This window comes from Primulina huaijiensis, unplaced genomic scaffold (assembly GCF_012295235.1).
Source record: "Primulina huaijiensis isolate GDHJ02 unplaced genomic scaffold, ASM1229523v2 scaffold25037, whole genome shotgun sequence".
NCBI lineage: Eukaryota > Viridiplantae > Streptophyta > Magnoliopsida > Lamiales > Gesneriaceae > Primulina > Primulina huaijiensis.
In genome coordinates, this window is record NW_027356117.1 from 17,577 (window position 1) to 34,778 (window position 17,202).

At 34.8% G+C, this 17,202-nt stretch overlaps 5 protein-coding genes and 1 pseudogene across 8 annotated transcripts in view; 4 read left to right on the forward strand and 2 right to left on the reverse strand.

Moving 5' to 3' along the window:
• The window catches only part of LOC140967438 (SH2 domain-containing protein B-like), a 10,414-nt gene extending 7,594 nt beyond the window's left edge, over positions 1-2,820 (forward strand). The window contains exons 9-12 of one of the 2 annotated variants that reach the window (XR_012173579.1): positions 837-996; positions 1,688-1,880; positions 2,250-2,321; positions 2,434-2,820. Coding sequence is in view for 1 of the 2 variants with exons in the window: in XM_073427963.1 (XP_073284064.1) it covers positions 837-996; positions 1,531-1,880; positions 2,250-2,321; positions 2,434-2,452 (601 nt within the window). In the remaining variant the exon portion in view is untranslated. Of the gene's footprint in view, positions 1-836; positions 997-1,530; positions 1,881-2,249; positions 2,322-2,433 lie in introns of both variants that reach the window. The other variant, XM_073427963.1, reaches the window with a different exon arrangement.
• Positions 2,821-4,243: 1,423 nt separating this feature from the next.
• Positions 4,244-6,183, forward strand: LOC140967440 (receptor-like serine/threonine-protein kinase At1g78530). Of its 3 annotated transcripts, none has more exons than XM_073427964.1 (6): positions 4,244-4,379; positions 4,507-4,655; positions 4,748-5,086; positions 5,323-5,577; positions 5,660-5,793; positions 5,876-6,183. In XM_073427964.1, exons 2-6 carry the CDS (start codon positions 4,520-4,522, stop codon positions 6,056-6,058), a joined length of 1,047 nt encoding a protein of 348 aa, XP_073284065.1. In that variant the 5' UTR covers positions 4,244-4,379; positions 4,507-4,519; the 3' UTR covers positions 6,059-6,183. The 3 variants fall into 3 exon arrangements, with proteins under 3 accessions (XP_073284065.1, XP_073284067.1, XP_073284066.1); XM_073427966.1 differs by having other exon boundaries at positions 4,250-4,379; positions 4,501-4,655; XM_073427965.1 differs by having other exon boundaries at positions 4,250-4,655.
• Positions 6,100-9,110, reverse strand: LOC140967441 (fatty-acid-binding protein 3, chloroplastic-like). The gene is made up of 5 exons (XM_073427967.1): positions 8,670-9,110; positions 7,648-7,749; positions 7,371-7,526; positions 7,071-7,285; positions 6,100-6,419 (listed from the first exon to the last, which is right to left on the reverse strand). The coding sequence occupies exons 1-5, from the start codon at positions 8,902-8,904 to the stop codon at positions 6,261-6,263; spliced, it is 867 nt and encodes a 288-aa protein (XP_073284068.1). The 5' UTR covers positions 8,905-9,110; the 3' UTR covers positions 6,100-6,260.
• A 1,020-nt stretch (positions 9,111-10,130) lies between these two features.
• LOC140967442 (major pollen allergen Ole e 10-like) lies at positions 10,131-11,046 on the forward strand. The gene is made up of 4 exons (XM_073427968.1): positions 10,131-10,338; positions 10,422-10,456; positions 10,551-10,788; positions 10,886-11,046. Exons 1-4 carry the CDS (start codon positions 10,224-10,226, stop codon positions 10,927-10,929), a joined length of 432 nt encoding a protein of 143 aa, XP_073284069.1. The 5' UTR covers positions 10,131-10,223; the 3' UTR covers positions 10,930-11,046.
• Positions 11,047-13,358: 2,312 nt separating this feature from the next.
• On the forward strand, positions 13,359-14,164 carry LOC140967411 (solanesyl diphosphate synthase 1, chloroplastic-like; annotated as a pseudogene).
• A 1,585-nt stretch (positions 14,165-15,749) lies between these two features.
• LOC140967365 (agamous-like MADS-box protein AGL29) lies at positions 15,750-16,530 on the reverse strand. Its single transcript, XM_073427847.1, has one exon. It carries the CDS (start codon positions 16,528-16,530, stop codon positions 15,757-15,759), a length of 774 nt encoding a protein of 257 aa, XP_073283948.1. The 3' UTR covers positions 15,750-15,756.
• Positions 16,531-17,202: the final 672 nt, after the last annotated feature.

A 17,202-nucleotide genomic window follows, 5' to 3' on the forward strand; every position in this document is an offset into this window, starting at 1 on the left:
ATATTACACGTAATTTTGATATGCTTCACACCTACCGTACACATTTATATGTATGCATTGGGTGGCCTAAACCAAGGATCCGAGTCCTGAAAAACCAACTGCTCCATCAACAGTAAATTTGGCCACCAGTTTTGTTTTTTTGCTATGGCTTTTCATCTCAGTACCTGACCTTTTTACCTACCCAATTAGGCTAGGCCTTTTGACTACTACCAAGCATGTCAAGACTGGTCAAAATCCCCTTGTTGTGGATGCCATTTTAACATGTAACTAAAAACTCAATTGTTGTTAGTTAACATTATGGCGATCTTCATATATCCTTATTGTCACATGGAAAAGAATTGTGAACTATGCTAAATGAATTCAAGTGTTTACGGTAATTAATTTCACAAGTTATTTTTTGCTGGAAGTTTTTTATCTTACTATTCGCGTCCAGGAATTAATATTTTCTTGATCTGATATCGGTTGAGCTGAAACCTGTTCTGCTGTGAACGAAATGAAGTCTGATCATGCTAGGATCTAATCCTGCTCAATGAAACTATATGCCAGGCTTCTTCTCTTCTGTGTTTGTATACAAGATTTTTTCTCTGACTTCACCCATCTATACCGTGTATCAAAATTTGCATTACCCTTCTAGATAAATGCTTTTGGGAATGAATTTTATTTTTTTTGATAATTGTCTGTGGGAGATTGAAACTAGGTGGATGGCAATCAAATTGCTCTTCTTTATGCTGTTTGCTCATTTTCATAATTTCCCAAACCCACCATAATATGTCACTCATCTTGTGTACGTTCTGCTATTAACTCTTGTTTTCTGTTAATGAAATTTATGATTTCAGGCCTCAAATTGTAATGGCAAAGAGATTGTTGGATGAAGGAAAACAAGCTTGGACTTCGATATCAGGAAACAATGACCGTGTTCCTTGGGAAACTTTGGTTCTCAGAATTAACAAACACTTCATGAAGATATCCCGCTCTGCTCGTTCTTTGACAGATCAGGTGCACATACACACTTTATATATTATCACACTTAGTTTTATCTATGGCCTATGGGAAACAGCCTGTTTCGTATTTAAGATGCGTATGGTCGTAGCCTTCAAGGATAAATAGAGGAAAATGTATAATGATGTATTGATGTGCATTGTGAACATTGCAATAGATTATATGATATGTAACTTTATGTGTGTAAAAATTTCTTTTATTCTTAATTTGCAAACAAGCTTCTTAATTTAAAACCATGTCACCAATTGTCTTTGCTGCTCCTATGATTCCTTCCTTTCTTCCTTTTTTGGTTACCAGCCAAATAAAAAAGCCACAGATAGCCATTGCAGACTTTTGTGAATTTCAATAATAAAAATGAATTATTGTGGTGATTATCGAACTCCTTTGTTATACATCTCGAGTGCCGGAGAACTGATATTTCATTACCTCTATACCTAACCTTCCTTCTCTGATAGCATTACCTCGTTTTCTAGTCTACATGTAAAAAATAAGTTTCTAGCACTAACAGTTGGGGAAATAATAAATTTACAGGACTTGGAGTGTCTTAGGAGAATAGCTGGCTGCCGAGACTTTGTTTCGCTAGAAAATTTTGAGAGAATGTGGTATTGGCTATACCCAGTAGCTTTTAATTTGTCAAAAAAAGTGCTGACAGTGATGTGGGATTCATTGTCCCCGTTGTGGATCGAAGGATTCATTTCAAAGGAAGATGCAGAATTTACGCTTCATTGCCAAGGAGGTTTTCAAGATCCTGGAACATTTGTTCTGCGGTTTCCTACATCAAGAAGCTGGCCTCATCCAGATGCTGGCAATCTGGTCGTGACATATGTTGGTAGTGACCACACTATTCACCACAGTCTGCTATCCCTGGATTCTATGCACAGGTTTTATTTTCTTCTCCTGCTGTTTCAATCCTTGTCACAATGAGGATAGTATGTGATTAGACGTTTCTAAAGAAAATGACATTGTTATCAAGGGAAATTTTCCATCCTTGTATATTCTCGTCATCGACTCAGTGAGTTTACCTTAAACTCTATACACTTTAAAGATAATAATAAAAGAATGGGCTAATATTCCTTTCTTGACAATTTGAGAAAGAGACCTGGTAGTAGTGGCTCGAGCGAAGAAGAAATCCTTTCGAGTCCTGTACTTTTTTCTACTAATTTATCCGACAGGACACTGTCTATTAATTGTCTTTGCGAGAATACTTTTTATGTCAACTGATAATGTAATCTGGCTTACGTCTTTTATAGTTCTTCCTTGGAAGAAATGCAGCCACTGCAAAATATGCTACTTCGAGAGCCTATGCTGTCGCGATTGGCAAGGTACGAAGCCTAGATTTATCCCCATTTTTTCTAATTTAGTGGTGGAACTAATTTGTTAGCCTCAACTTTGTACCTACCACTGGTATGTGAATGATCTGTCAACATTTTGCAGGGTACGAAGAGTTCATTAGGTACTCAAGATTCAATCCATAATCGTCTCGTCTCAAGATTTCATCGGAGAAACGAGGTCGTCTTGCTTGCACCAGAGGGGTCGTTTATCAGTGTGCATATAAGCTCGCGTAATTTCTATTCCTAAATCCTCAGTATTTTGCCATTATATATCTGTATATCAAATTTTATACAGTTGGTGGAAGGATTGGACCGAGTGAATGAAATGAAGCATGCACAAGCGACTGATCTTTGTGACTTACTAAGAGTAGATAGTGAGAAAACGTTGCCCACCAAATCTTCTGACAATACCTTTTTTTTTTTGGTAGAAGTTAAAGAATGTTATTTTCAGAGTTAAAAACATATTAATTATTTTGTTTAATGGCTTGTTGTGATGATGCTTTCGTTTATTATCTATCTGTAGAGCAAAACAAATCATCATTGGATTATGACATGAAACTTAAGATTTGATATTTATCCTTTCATTCAATTAATGAATACCAAATGAGACTGGTAGACTGAGTTTGTCATGTTTGGTTTTCTGGGCTAAATGTTGAGGCGAAATTGGAAATGGACCCGACGGGTCCAGAGACGCACCCTAAAACAATAGACCAATATGGCCAGTCTTAATTAAAGAAGGAGTCCAATAATATGGGCAGTTTGAAATTGACAACCTTATATCTTTGTGACAAGGAGATGTCCAGCTGGTTTGATAAATCAAAAAGTATAAGGACAGCTGGTCCTAACCCTAAGGAGACATTCAAATCTTCACGTGATTCTTTCATAAAAACATTAAATAAATCACCTTTAAGAATTTTATTAATAATAGGAGGATGGGCAAGGAAGGATCAGCTCTCAAATTAAAAAAATCTCATGATTTATTTAATAAAATTTAAAATCCCACTAAATCTTGCAAATTTAGCGTGTGTGTGTGAATGTGAGAGAGACCTAGATGATTTAAGTTTGTTAAAACTGCATAAACAATATCTCAATTTTTTTTAGAAAATAAAAAATCCCTCGACTGTCATTTTTTCTTGATCCACACCTATGTGTAATTGCTCAATAATTGAGAATATCTAACAATGTGACAAATGAAAATAAAATAATTTCATCAACTTTTCAAGCTTGGGATCACATGACTTTTTATGGAAGATAAAAAGAAGTCTTTCTTAAATCTTAATCACATGAAAAATGAGATGGTATGGGAGCTCATTTGTAATCTCCAATCTAATGCTGTTCTGAAATTGAATTTTATCCTCCCCATCATATATTAATCGACATATCATGCAGACATGCCCGTGTAAATTTTTTTTATACATTTTCGTCTATGTAAACTCTTTTTTTAACACACAAACTTTTTGTGAGACAGTCTCACGAGTCAATTTTGTGAGACATATCTCCTATTTCGATTACCTATAAAAAAAATATTACTTATTATTATAAATATGAGTACTGTTAACCCATCTAACATAGATTAAAAATTCGTGAAACAGTTTCACAATACATGTGATTTTGACAATGAACACATGGGACCAATAATGGTTTAATAACGAACCACCCTTATTAATGATGTGGACAACACAACAGGTTGGCAATTCTTTAAAATATACATATGTATATGCATATTTCAACTCATCTGTTGAAATCACAAGCTTTGATTATGAAAATACTAGCAATAATAAGGTAGAGACAAAGTTTTAAATTCAAAACCCAGTTATAATATATTGTCCACGTTGAAAAAAAATAAAAATTGTAGAAATAATTACTCATTGACCCCAATGTGAACCGACATCTTCTTTATATATGAACCAAAGTTTTCCTGTTCCAGTGTGGAAAACACTATAAAGAAACAGCCTAATTTGTAAACAACGACCGTCCAACTCATGGTTCACATTGTTATGTTTGCACTTCTCAAAAAACTGATGTTCTTCAATTGAGAGCATAACACAGGTATGTTCAAACTTTAAGCTAGCTTCTGCATGGACTATATAATTGATCCAGCAGTATCTAGTCCATGTTAGTACATCCTAACCAATCAAAATATACACGATACTGGTTCAAATATTCAAAGTTTCAGGCCATCACTGAAAATGGAAAACACGCAAATGCTACCTATCTACATCACAATTGGAGTTGTTGCTTTTGTTATCTCAAAGATTATCATGGCAATCCTCTGTTATCGTAGATGGAAAAGAAAACAAATGGTTTTCCAAGACAGTTTCACAGGTACTGACTCTTTCTAATTACCTTTTATCTTTGGTATCTAAATCGTGATCCTCAAGTTGGAAACAAAAATGTGTTGTGATATCTGGAAACAGGTGGGAAACTAGTATTGTTTAGATCACCGAGGACCAATTCTTTGGAACCAAAACTGTTCTTGAAGAAGACAATGAAACTGAGCAACAAGGATGTCATTGGATCCGGAGGTTACGGGACAGTTTACAAACTGATGGTAAATGAATCCATATCTTTTGCTGTTAAAAAACTCAACAGATTCAGTGCTGAGCACGATCGCGGTTTTGAGAGGGAGTTGGAAGCTATGGGGGATATTAAGCATCGCAATATTGTAACCCTTCATGGCTACTATGCTGCTGCTCAGTACAATCTTCTTATCTATGAACTAATGCCCAACGGCAGTTTGGATATGCTTCTTCACGGTATGCATACGAAGATCAATCTTTTAAAATTTTGTTATTTGGATTTTAAGTTGCATAGTTATTAGCAACTGCAGTTCTTGGTGTAACATCGCCGTTAGGCCTACAATTTGATTGCTAAAAGTCACCACTAAATCAATGTTATTAGTTTCTAAAATGTCGAGAAGGAATGAACTAATAAACTTCAGAAGGATTTTGGAGGACATGATAAAGCTGAAAGCTGTACCGCTTTTATGCAGGAAAATCTATGAACAAGATGATTCTTGATTGGCCCTTAAGATACAAAATAGCAGTTGGAGCGGCGAGGGGAATATCCTACCTCCATCACGACTGTATTCCTCACATAATACATAGAGATATTAAGTCGAGTAATATATTGTTGGATCATAACTTGGAGGCGCGCGTATCCGATTTTGGGTTAGCTACTTTGATGGAACCGGATAAAACTCATGTATCGACATTAGTTGCAGGAACTTTTGGATATTTGGCTCCTGGTATGCTAAATAGTCACATACTATGTCATCAACGTTGTTCATTTCAGAAATGTTCAATGATCTTTTGCTCGCTCTTCTTCAGAATATTTTGACACGGGGAAAGCAACAGCAAAAGGAGATGTTTACAGCTTTGGTGTTGTGTTACTAGAGCTTCTAACGGGGAAAAAGCCAACGGATGAATCATTCATAGAAGAGGGAACAAAGCTGGTGACCTGGGTAAAACTTTTCGAATCTTCCAAAGTACATATTTTCAATCTTCTCTCAAGGATAAACTTGGTCAAACATCATATTTTTGCAGGTTAAGACAGTTGTCCAAGAAAAGAGAGAAGAACGTGTAATAGACAGCATTTTGGAAGGTTGTCCAGCTGACGAAATTAACCATGTGTTTGGTATAGCACTGATGTGCCTTGAGCCAGAGCCCACCCAACGACCCACAATGGCTGAAGTAGTGAAGATTCTAGTGCAGATAAGACCAGAATAATTTAGATCAGGAACTTGCAACTGTACTCAAACTTCTTAAGATATATGAAAAATGTGCATTGTATCATTTCAATGTATTGATACCAAGTACGTTTACATAAATAGATACATCAAAACTTGATTCAATGACAAAAGTTCCGGTTTGTCAAACCAAACTAACATGGGAACAAAACGACTAAAATTTGATCTAAAAGAATGTTCATTTACTTTAAAGCTGCGGCTAATCCATTAGAAGCTGAATCTTTCAATGACGGGGAAACTGGATTGCTTCCAAGAAACACGTCAAAGAGAGCAGATGCAACATTTGACGATTCAATTGTAGCATCAACTGAAGAAGGCATAGCCTCAGAAGACACACAAACCTACAAAATCACAACTCAATAATTTAGATATGTTAGAATGGGAGGTTTACTGATTAAGTAGAGTGGTAACGGAAATAAATATATCATTTTCTCAGTCACCTCAAAGAACCAAGCACCTGTATCAAAATTTATAACTAGTTGAGATAAGGATCTGGCCCAAGAAATACGAAGTCCAGACCCTTGACAAACATACTCGAGTTAGCCCATAAAGTTTGCAAGAATGATCCAGTCGAAATCCAAGAAGAATCGAGAGAATTTAATAGATAGATTTATTCCTTTGTGGAGGAATATTATTTTGTTATTCAGTTGTAACAATTCTGCAGATTTGTTCCACTTGTCAATTATCTATTAGTGGTAGTAATGTATAAATAGGAAGGAGTCTTGACTGTAATCGATAGATCAGAAATATACTTTGGCTTTCATAATGCAACTCATCTCTGCTTTGATCTTCATCACCATTTTCTAACTAGTTGTAATGATATAACTCAAATGTAGGCGTCATGTTTTGATTGTTATATCACATTGGGAGCCGCATGTGACAAAGGGAATGGATGCAATAGCTGCTATCCAACACCGCTCAAAGAATAGAACTGCCTATTTTCAGTGCTAAAATAGGTGAAATTTATTGCACAGAAAAGATTTCAAACTCACAAGTAATTTGGTTGGGTCCAACCAAGTCAAAAATACGGAAGTTCCTTTCTTTAAGGGCCTCCCTTGAAAAATGCTACGGAATAATGATAATGCAGATGCATCCGCTGGACTTGGTGATTTGATTCTGGGGGAGAGAGCCTCATTGAGGGCATCCCAAAACGTTTTACCATCTACATCTCTAACCAGAATAATATGAAGTGATTTCTCTAGAGAAGCTGCACTTATAAAATGAACAGAGTCAATTTTGGTAACCCTCCCCTCTCTCTCTTATCTGAAAATGCTTATTTTGAAGATAATTACCCTGGAAAATAGCATCAAAGAACAATGAATCCTGCTGTAACTCATTAGATGAACGCCCTTTCCAGTCACTTAACTTACTAAAGATTGTTGGATTTGCGTATAGTCCCACAGCATAGACTTTAACTCCGATTATTGCAAATACTTTTTCCCTATATCCTAGAAATAAAACACAGGGCAAAGATTTAATATCCCATAAAAGCATGAGAAATAAAGATAATTTATTTCGAAAAGCTTCTGCAACAATATGTTACATTTTGGAACAGATGAAGCAACTAACCAGCTCCTAGAAAGGACAATAAAGAGGAGCAACCAGGAAGGCTAAGTGACGATTGAAATTTCACATTGGTTCCAGGTTCTTCTATGTATTCTGGATCCACAACTGAAGTCAAGACATTAATGTTGTTAGATAATTGACAAGACTACTGCACGTGACAAAGAAAAGGTAGACATGTTTTTACAAACAAGTTTCAGTAAGTATGATCTATGTCTATGCGTATAAATGTACCAGTAGTCATTTGCTACAAAACAACTCATAATTTTTGTCCTAGCATATGCCAAATTATTAAATCTGGAAGGAGTATTAGCAGAATAAGTTGGATTCCTTAGTCTATTAAAGAGTGACTTATAAACTCATGAGGCTTAACCATCCAGTTAGGCTATAGAGGATTTTCACCAGAAGACAAATATTCATGTTGATCAGCCATGCAGTATCATTATAAAATTTTACGCTTAGATCTTTAATGTTAAAAATTTCACGAGTCCTGTTCAATATAAGCAATATCCATCCATTTAGCTTCTCCTCTAAGCAGATTTGAACATCAAATCAAGATTGCTAGACTAACCTGCAAGTGTTTCACAACTACACTGCAATTTACACTACTTCAGCAGTCAATTTTAATACTAAGTTACCACTTGAGATTAACATGTCCATGATTATCACAATCCACATTCAAACCATGATTAATATTACTGGCAACTCATCGTCGTATAAAATAATTGTAAAATGAGTCGAGGACCGAGTTTAATCCGTGAGTGGGACGATATTAATAATTTTAGAAAAATTACAGATAAAATATTTTTTTCATTGGAGCAACAGTCCCGTCAAAGGTAAACCTCACACACTTCCAACCAAATCAGATACTTGGAGGAAAAAGGGAACTGCCAGGACTTTGAGAAAGCAAAGCACGCATTCCAAACAAGTCAACAAAAAGGATACCTTTTTCTTGCGTTTAACTAGGACACGAAACTAACAGGTCCACAAGAATTTCCTGAACAAACAAAATAATTACAATCATTTACCAGAAGAAGATGAAGCAGCATTTGGTGAGACGTAAGTGTGAAGTCTGGAATTCCTCTTGATAGGGACAATCATAAATGTGGATAAGTAGGAAAAGGCTAAGCCCCTGTTCAAGAAAGATAACGGCTTGCTTGGAGTATTTTCAAAATAGCAGATTCTGGGTTTCACATCAAGGGAGTTGATTTTGGTGGGCGAGGGAAGACAAAGTTGGGTGGGCATTGCCGCAATTGAAGCCATTTTCTGTAAATGTGATTGTCTGAAGGAGTTGGATTACTAATCCCAGCTGCATTTAGGAAAATATATGACGCATGTATACTAGACTTTAGGATTAGGTGTGCCATAAATATGTATAAATCATTCGTAGGTTAACTCAAGTGATAATAACTTGAACAAAGTTGGTGTCTTTATACAAATCTCCACCGCCGGACGGTCAAGTCACTGTACGTCTTCTAGTGTCAATATCAGTCTGTAACAGAATGACGCCCTCCTTTTGGTGTTTCCGACTATCAAATTTAAAAGATTTGACTTAACCTATTGTTATTAAATATAATTTTTGAATATAGATGATAAATTGTCGGTTATATAATTGATATCAATATCAAATTCATGAGTTCGATTTTTATTGACATAAAAAAAATATATTTATTGAGAGAGATTGTTGGGGTGCAATAATTATCGCTATATGTCAGATCAATTGAAATGTGGTATTTGAAAATTTGTCTATTTTAGAAATTGTACTATTAATTATTTTAGAAATTAAATGTTGTCAAGTTTGAAATTTTAAAAATGCATTGCACATATATATTTATAAAACAAAGTAATATTTAATTATTAAATAATATTTAATTATATTGACAAATTACCAAATAAAATCTGCCATACCACTTGCATCTATGGATTCATTGTATTATTAGAATTAAATGCATTCAACGTACTATGATCGATGAAAAAAAATCATTATATAAAAAAATTCTTAAAAGTATATTCTACGACGATTTGTTATCTAAAAGGTGTAAAAATATTATTTAGAAATACAATTTTTTTATTGATTAATTTTTATCAAGTTATGAAATAATTTTATCTGAAATTAAGAATCTATTTATAAAAATGACGCAAACAAAAACTTTATTTGACAAACTATTAAATAAATTTATAACAAGAATATATTATTTTTTATAAAAAATTAATATTCGTCACATAAACATAACGTGTAATAATAATAATAATAATAATAATTATTATTATTATTATTATTATTATTATTCAAAAAATAAATTAAAAAATGAAGGCTCCTACGGGCTACGGGTTAATTACCTCAAATGGCCTTGGTGGAAACATGCGTTTCGCCTCGTTTGTTTAGGCTTGTCAAGGTAGTTGGAATTTGTAGTTAATGTCGAAAATTGTTATCTATATGAAATGAAGAAACGCTTCCGATCCAAGGCAATTATTTATTGCAGTTAAATAAGAAATACTCCATTGCGTAACTTTCCCTTCTTGGCAACATTCTTGTTTTCCTCGCCAGATATACTTAAATGCCATGTCTCGTTGTTTAAGGAATGTTGCGGTTGGCGTCCGTTCTTTATAATCCTCGTACAACTCTTGATCCGGTCGATATCGCAGCAATGGCTAAAGCATTCGTCGCTCTTTTCTTCCTGCTACTTTCAGTCTCGGGTAGGTTTTGTTTTCAATCAATTCAGAGCTTTGAAAATGCTCATATTTACATCTAAATTTCTCATTTATCCGCATGCATGCAGCGTTATTCCAAATGAGATCGTCCAGAGGACAGGAGGTGTGCTTAATACTAAAACTTATAATATTCAGCTCAAATTAAACTGTAAAAGACAAGCAATACATAAGATATATACATATATATTTTCTTGCAGATGCATTGGTGCGTGGCAAAACCTTCGAGCGAGCAGGTCGCTCTGAATGACAACATCCAATACGCCTGCAACAATCTGGCCGACTGCAGGGTGATTCAGCCGGGCGGTGCTTGCTACTTACCGAATAATCTCATCAACCACGCTTCCGTAGTCATGAATCTGTATTTCCAGTCCAGGGGCAGGCAAAACTGGAACTGTGAGTTTGGAGGCACTGGACTCCGTGTCATCACTGATCCGAGTAAGTCCCCGCCTCTACATATGTTGTAATAAAGAAACAATCTGCAGTTTTTAATACAGAAATTGGCCCCAAAATAATCTTCTTGGGTTGCATGCAGGCTATGGAAGCTGCAGCTACAATGATACTGGGGATTTTAGCTAGCAGCTTTGTATACCAGAAATTTAAGTAATCATACAGATGCTACTACTTAGTACTTAGTGTGTAAAAAAGATGGTTACTACGTACAAATTACAAGATATATATCGTGATTACAATAAATTGGTGCTGACTACTTTATATATTTTTGTCAAGTGGATATTCCTACGTTAAATCGTGATCAAATTAAGGATTTGGCGCTGATGATTTATAATTGAGACAATTACAGAATTACTTACTTTGAAAATTTATAATTGATCGGGGTATTAATTTCATGACACAATTATTTATTTAAAAGATACACATCAAATGTGTAATTCTTTAATAATCGGAACTCAAAACGATCCAATAGTTATCACTCACGTACGTGGTTAATCCAAGATTTCTTTTGTGGTCAAATCAGTAATAATTTTTCCTGGTTCTCATATGCACATACCGCCGAATGGGTAGAGAAAATCGAGAGGCAATGAATGAAAGCACGAAGCACCAGAGATGAAAGACCTTATCCCGCAACCAACAGCCTTGTGTGCGTTAGTGCGTCAAGCAGAGGCTTCGCTGAGTTGGTGACATGAAGAAACTTATTGGATCACCTTCAGCAGTTCTAAAAGCGTTTAGAAAGGTCTACAGAGACAACTCTACACTATCGAAGATGTGAAGCGCAGCGCTAGCTGCTACGGTCTAGCACATTTGGAGCTTAAGGAATATATACAATCATATTCGAAGAGGAAAAAATTAACACTATACGAATTATCAAGAAGATCAAAGTCGACATCTTCATGTGTATTCCAGGAGCTAGAGATATGTTTCATGCATTGATTTAGTTGGTTCGATGTTATTATATTACTGTCTTTATAGTATCAAGTGTATTTGTACACAAACATATTTTTACCATTTTAATGAATGTTTAATTTCATTAAAAAAATGTGTCTTAAAACATCACTGTCCCGCTCCCACCACTTCTGATAATTCTGTTCAGGTATTTTCGATTTTTATAAAATTAAGGAGAAAATTTGGTGCTCTTTGTGTGCTACAAAATATTATAACTTCATATATGATGTGTGGCATTTCTTGTTCCACTTATATTTCGCATGATTAAATTGGCACAAAATGTACCGGAACCAACTGACGGTGAACGTGCTTTATCGTTTCATGTATGGGGCAATACCAGTGTGTATTACTTGCTACCGGATATCCCCTTGAGAGGTATAAGACTGTAATCATTAGGTATTCAAAACATCCCAAAGTAAATTTTACAACGTAAAATGTTGTCGGAGAAGTTTGATTGCTCTTCCTACAGATACTAGTTCGTCAATGTTCTTCTTCGAGGAGGTTAACCAGCTTGGTATTACTGTTGAATTTTACTGGTATATATTTGATCTACATATGTGATTATTTGTTTTGGAATGTGGATATTTGTGACTTGAGGAAATTGTTCATAGAATTCTCGTATCATTCTTTCTGGATTATAACTTTCAGTTTAATGTTTTCCTTTGCATAGAAATATATCTCAGAGTTAGTGTTTGATCCCCTCTTGTTTGTCATTCTTATACGTAGAGGTTGGGGTTTGCCTTCATGAACCAACTTGCCGTTGCTATGCCTTTGATTAGCGTTTTTCTCCTTATTGCATTTTCCTATATATTCATCCGCTATAATAATGTCCTTCAGGTCACAATGGTTTAACATGTATTAGCCATCTATTCCCATTATCAATGGTTTTTTCTTCTGAAGAGTCACTTTTAGATCGTTGGTGCAGAAAATCCAGTTCTGATGTCTGCTGTTGAGCAAATCTTTGGAGCTGGTGGCAAAAGGATGAGACCGGTTTTAACTTTCCTTGTGTCATGAAGAGCAACTGCATGGATTGCTGGTTTGAAGTAAGCACAATTAGGCATCCAATTTATGGCAAAACTAAAGTCCACACGCTTATAGCTTACCATTGATGACTCAGGGATCTCACCAAAGAACATAGATGATTGGCAGAAATTATTGAAATGATCCACACAGCAAGTTTGATACACGACGATGTATTAGACGAAAGTGACATTCGGAGAGGTTAGCTTGCTAAGCGCAACTCCTGGAGAAAAATTGTGGCATATCTCTTCATTAAATCACTGACCATATATGCATTGCTTCAGTAGATATATTTCATTTACATTCTGTAATATAACACTCGTCACTGAATTATTCCAAGTTCTTTGAATGCTTCCGATTTGCTGATTCCTGTGCAGGGAGAAAACCGCACATCAACTTTACGTTACAAGAATAGCTGTGTTGGCTGGAGATTTCATGTTTGCACAATCGTCATGGTACTTGGCCAACCTTGAAAATCTTGAAGTCATAAAGCTTATCAGCCAGATGTACTGAATACTATTCCACCTTTATGAACTTTTGTCTCTTGAAGTCGGAGTTTTTTAGGCAAATATAAAGAAAAAATTAATATGATTATCTATGATAACAAGGCAGAAAGACCCAAATGGGAGGCCAGACTGCCCTAATTGATATGTTTTTGTGAACTGAGATAAGTTCATAAACATATTCACTTGATGAATTGTGTTGCAGGTCATTAAAGATTTTGCTAGTAGTGAAATAAAGCAGGCATCCGGTTTGTTCGACTGTGAAGTTGATCTTGACGAATATCTAATCAAGAGTTACTACAAAACAGCCTCCTTGATTGCTGCTAGCACTGAATGAGCCGCCATATTCAGTGGAGTCAATGCTGATACAATTGAGCAGATGTATCAGTACGGGAAGAATTTGGGCCTATCGTTCCAAGTTGTGGATGATATACTAGACTTTACTAAATCAGCAGAGCAACTAGGTAAACCTGATGGAAGTGATTTAGTAAATGGAAATTTGACAGCACCCGTGATCTTTGCATTGGAGAAAGAAACAAAACTAAGGCATATAATCGAATCCGAATTTTCCGAGACTGGTTCTCTTGAAGAGGCCATTGATATTGTTAAGACTCTGGTGGGATTGAAAGGGCACAAGATTTGGCAAGAAAGAAGGCTGTTGAAGCTGTTCGAAATCTTCAATGCCTACCCTCTAGTTCCTTCAAGTTGGCACTTGAACAAATGGCGAAATTTAACTTGGAACGGATAAAATGATGGGTGTATGCTGACATGTAGTTGATTCTTGATGGAGTCAGACCAACCTCTTCATAGAAAAGGCGTTGGGGGCAAAGTCTTTGCCATTGCAGATGTTTATTTGACTGAAGTGGCATCAAAAGAAACAGCAGATTTTACAGGTATTCTCGAGCAATTTCTATAGCTGATATCAATCACACTTTATTTTGGCCATTTTTGGACAATAACCTATACGAGACAATGAAGTTCAAGTTCTTGTTGTGCACTAATTCTTCAAGGTCATGTAATAATTTTCTCTCTTATTCTATATTATGGCATCGAAAATACCTCAAAAGATGTTTTTTTTTTTTTTTTTTTTTTTTTTTTTTTTTTTTTTTTNGGTGGTCATGCTTGTTAAAAAATGACTCTATCAAAAGATAATGATGTCACCAAAAATTAAATGGTTCTACTTATTTTTCCTTAATCAATATCACTAATATAAATTATAGCGAGTATATTTTTATGTGGAAGTTGACACTTGTATTTTAAGATGTCGTATTATTAAATATTTTTTTATTTAAAATAAAAGCTAAATTTTTTTAAAAAAATTAAACTTAAAATGCGTTTTTTTGAGTTATTTTAACGCTTTTTACTCTTTATATGGACAATCAAAGAGTTGACCGTTTTTTCACGTATTTTTCCTAAATGAAGTTTTTTCCTCAGGCTTAATCGGAGCTTCGCGTTTTTTAAACACTTAACAAGGCTATATTTGGTGTTATTTTTGAAAACTGAGAAAAATATCAACTTAATTCAAATCAAAGAAAAAAGATCAACTCAAAATGGGCGTTGTACTTCTGTTTAATTTGAATAATGCATTACGCATATTTGGAGTATATTATTTTTATATATTGGATATTTATATAAAAATAAATATATTCTTAAATAGTTTTTTGTTTTGTTTTTATCTAATTTGATTGAATAGTTTGTGTTTTAATTTTTTTCATAAATTTTTTGGGTTCATAGGCTTTTATAATTAAACAAGGGATTGTATATTAAAAATACACTGATAAAATTCTAAGGATCTAAACTTTAATCCATATTAATTAAGGGATTTAACCTTTTGATTTGGTGAAAGTATAAATAAAGAAAATTTTTGTGGACGTCAAAATTAACACAAAAACTCTTATATATACAAATTAATTTTGTGACATAAATATTTTTTATGTCAAAAATGTTATATAAACGAGTTGACAAGTATTAACAAAGAATATAGCCAAAATTAAAAGGTAATACTTTAAGATTGGATTAACTGTTTCCTTCTATGTAATCGACAAAGAAATCTATGTCCTAATTTAGTTCTAATCCAATCTTTAAAAAAATAAATACTTATCCGTCATCACATTTAAATATGGTAACAAATCAATCATACTCTTTATATCTTAGTCTCAAATTAATTCGATAAAAAAAAATGAGCAGCTGATTCAAAAATTTTATTGCAAACGAACAACCTAATTAAAGTCCACATATAATTAATATAGATAATGTGATTCCTATGTACATAAATATTCTTGTTTAAAGCCATATGATAGATAGTATTAATCTATTGATTGGAAGTGTGTGTCATTAAATTCAATAATAACTACGAAACTCGTCATTAAATTAAATAATAACTATCAGATTTAAAATTTTTTATGTACTAAAACGAAATTATAACAAAAACTAATTTGAAACTCATGAAATATCGAGTAATGGAGCAGAAAATTTGTTGCGTTCACCCCATCCCTTGTCCAAAATCACCAAGTTTCGGTAACATGCAACAATTACTATTGTTACCGTAATCAAAGCTACCAGTAGCCGGATTCTGGTTCAAAATGGACGTGGTGTCGCCGAACGTCGAGCACCCCTCCACGTCGAGACTTGAAAGGCCTGCAAAGGTGGTGATAGGCAAAGGCTGCACCGACAGAGAATTGGAACTCTGTGCATGCATCAAATCATTGGCTCTCATCGTTACATTATTAATCAACTCTCCAAGGGCTGCCATGTACTGCTCCAGCTCCTCCACATCCATAGAATTCACTGGATCGTCCCACCAGAACCCTCCTCCCACGTTGTACCCATAGCCTTCGGCAGTCCTCTTCTGCGCCTCGATCAACTCCTTGCGCTTCTTCTCCGCCTCCAGCTCCTTGCACATATCCATATAATGCTTGTTAAACTCCCGTGCCTTTGCTGTGGAGGCGCAGTTCTCCCAACTCTCGCCGCCGCTTCCGGGCTCCGACATGTCTTTCAGGAAGCGGTCGACCACGGCATCCGGTGTGGGATGTCCGAACGCAAACACGCGCTTCCCCAGCGAGTGGACGATAATGGCTACTTCTGCGCCGCTGAGGATGCAGAGCTCGCTCGCTTTCTTGAACAGTCCCACGCGCCGCTTGGAGAAGGTTACTTGCCGGTTGCTCAGATTCTCGATTTTCTTGATTTCAATCTTTTTCCGACCCTGGGTGGTCTTCCTCTTCAACGTGGTGGTGCTGTTGTCTTTTGCAATCAACATGTTCGGTATATTCTTGAGCTAGTGAAGTGATTGTAAATAACATAAAATATCAAAAGGCTCTGAATTTATAAGAAAATATTGAGTGACTTATTTTTAGAAGCATATATTTGATATAATTAATACAGAATCCTTTCCTTCATTAAAATATTTTGACTTTCTCTATTTATTCCCGTCGCCTCTCTAATTTATGAAATAAAGGATCAAAATTAAAATAAGACAATTTCTATGGTAAATATTTATAAAATGTCAGAGTTAGAATATCGAATGAGTTCTGATAATATATAAATGATTTTGAAGAATCATAAAATCATCAACGGTACAATGTAGTTAGTTGTGATTTGAAATGTTTACAGCCAATTTCGGAGGTCATCACTACCAAAATATCATATATTTAAAATGCAAGACACACCCTACAGTGTCAATAAAAACATGATAAAATTAAAATTTTGATCATGTATGTTGTTTTTTTTTTAAAAAAATGGTTATTTTTCTTGTCAAAATTAGATATTAATTATGTATTTTTCGATTTTTTTAACTTTGGTTTTTTTTTTTATTTATTTATCGAGAGCGCTGACGTGACATTAAATAAGTGTACAACGGTACTTGTGTTGAATGATGTTTGAGACGAAAAATGAAAAATGAACCCTCTTGTTGGGGTTTTGTTGTTCTTCA

Coding starts and splice junctions, on each gene's coding strand:
- LOC140967440 (XM_073427964.1), top strand. CDS start 4,520: ATGGAAAACACGCAAATGCTACCTATCTACATCACAATTGGAGTTGTT. Junction 4,656..4,747: donor TTTCCAAGACAGTTTCACAG/GTACTGACTCTT, acceptor ATCTGGAAACAG/GTGGGAAACTAGTATTGTTT. Junction 5,794..5,875: donor GAACAAAGCTGGTGACCTGG/GTAAAACTTTTC, acceptor ATATTTTTGCAG/GTTAAGACAGTTGTCCAAGA.
- LOC140967441 (XM_073427967.1), bottom strand. CDS start 8,904: ATGGCTTCAATTGCGGCAATGCCCACCCAACTTTGTCTTCCCTCGCCC. Junction 7,750..8,669: donor TGCTGCTTCATCTTCTTCTG/GTAAATGATTGT, acceptor TCTTGACTTCAG/TTGTGGATCCAGAATACATA. Junction 7,286..7,370: donor CTTTGATGCTATTTTCCAGG/GTAATTATCTTC, acceptor TTATAAGTGCAG/CTTCTCTAGAGAAATCACTT.
- LOC140967442 (XM_073427968.1), top strand. CDS start 10,224: ATGTTGCGGTTGGCGTCCGTTCTTTATAATCCTCGTACAACTCTTGAT. Junction 10,457..10,550: donor GATCGTCCAGAGGACAGGAG/GTGTGCTTAATA, acceptor ATTTTCTTGCAG/ATGCATTGGTGCGTGGCAAA. Junction 10,789..10,885: donor CCGTGTCATCACTGATCCGA/GTAAGTCCCCGC, acceptor GGTTGCATGCAG/GCTATGGAAGCTGCAGCTAC.
- LOC140967365 (XM_073427847.1), bottom strand. CDS start 16,530: ATGTTGATTGCAAAAGACAACAGCACCACCACGTTGAAGAGGAAGACC.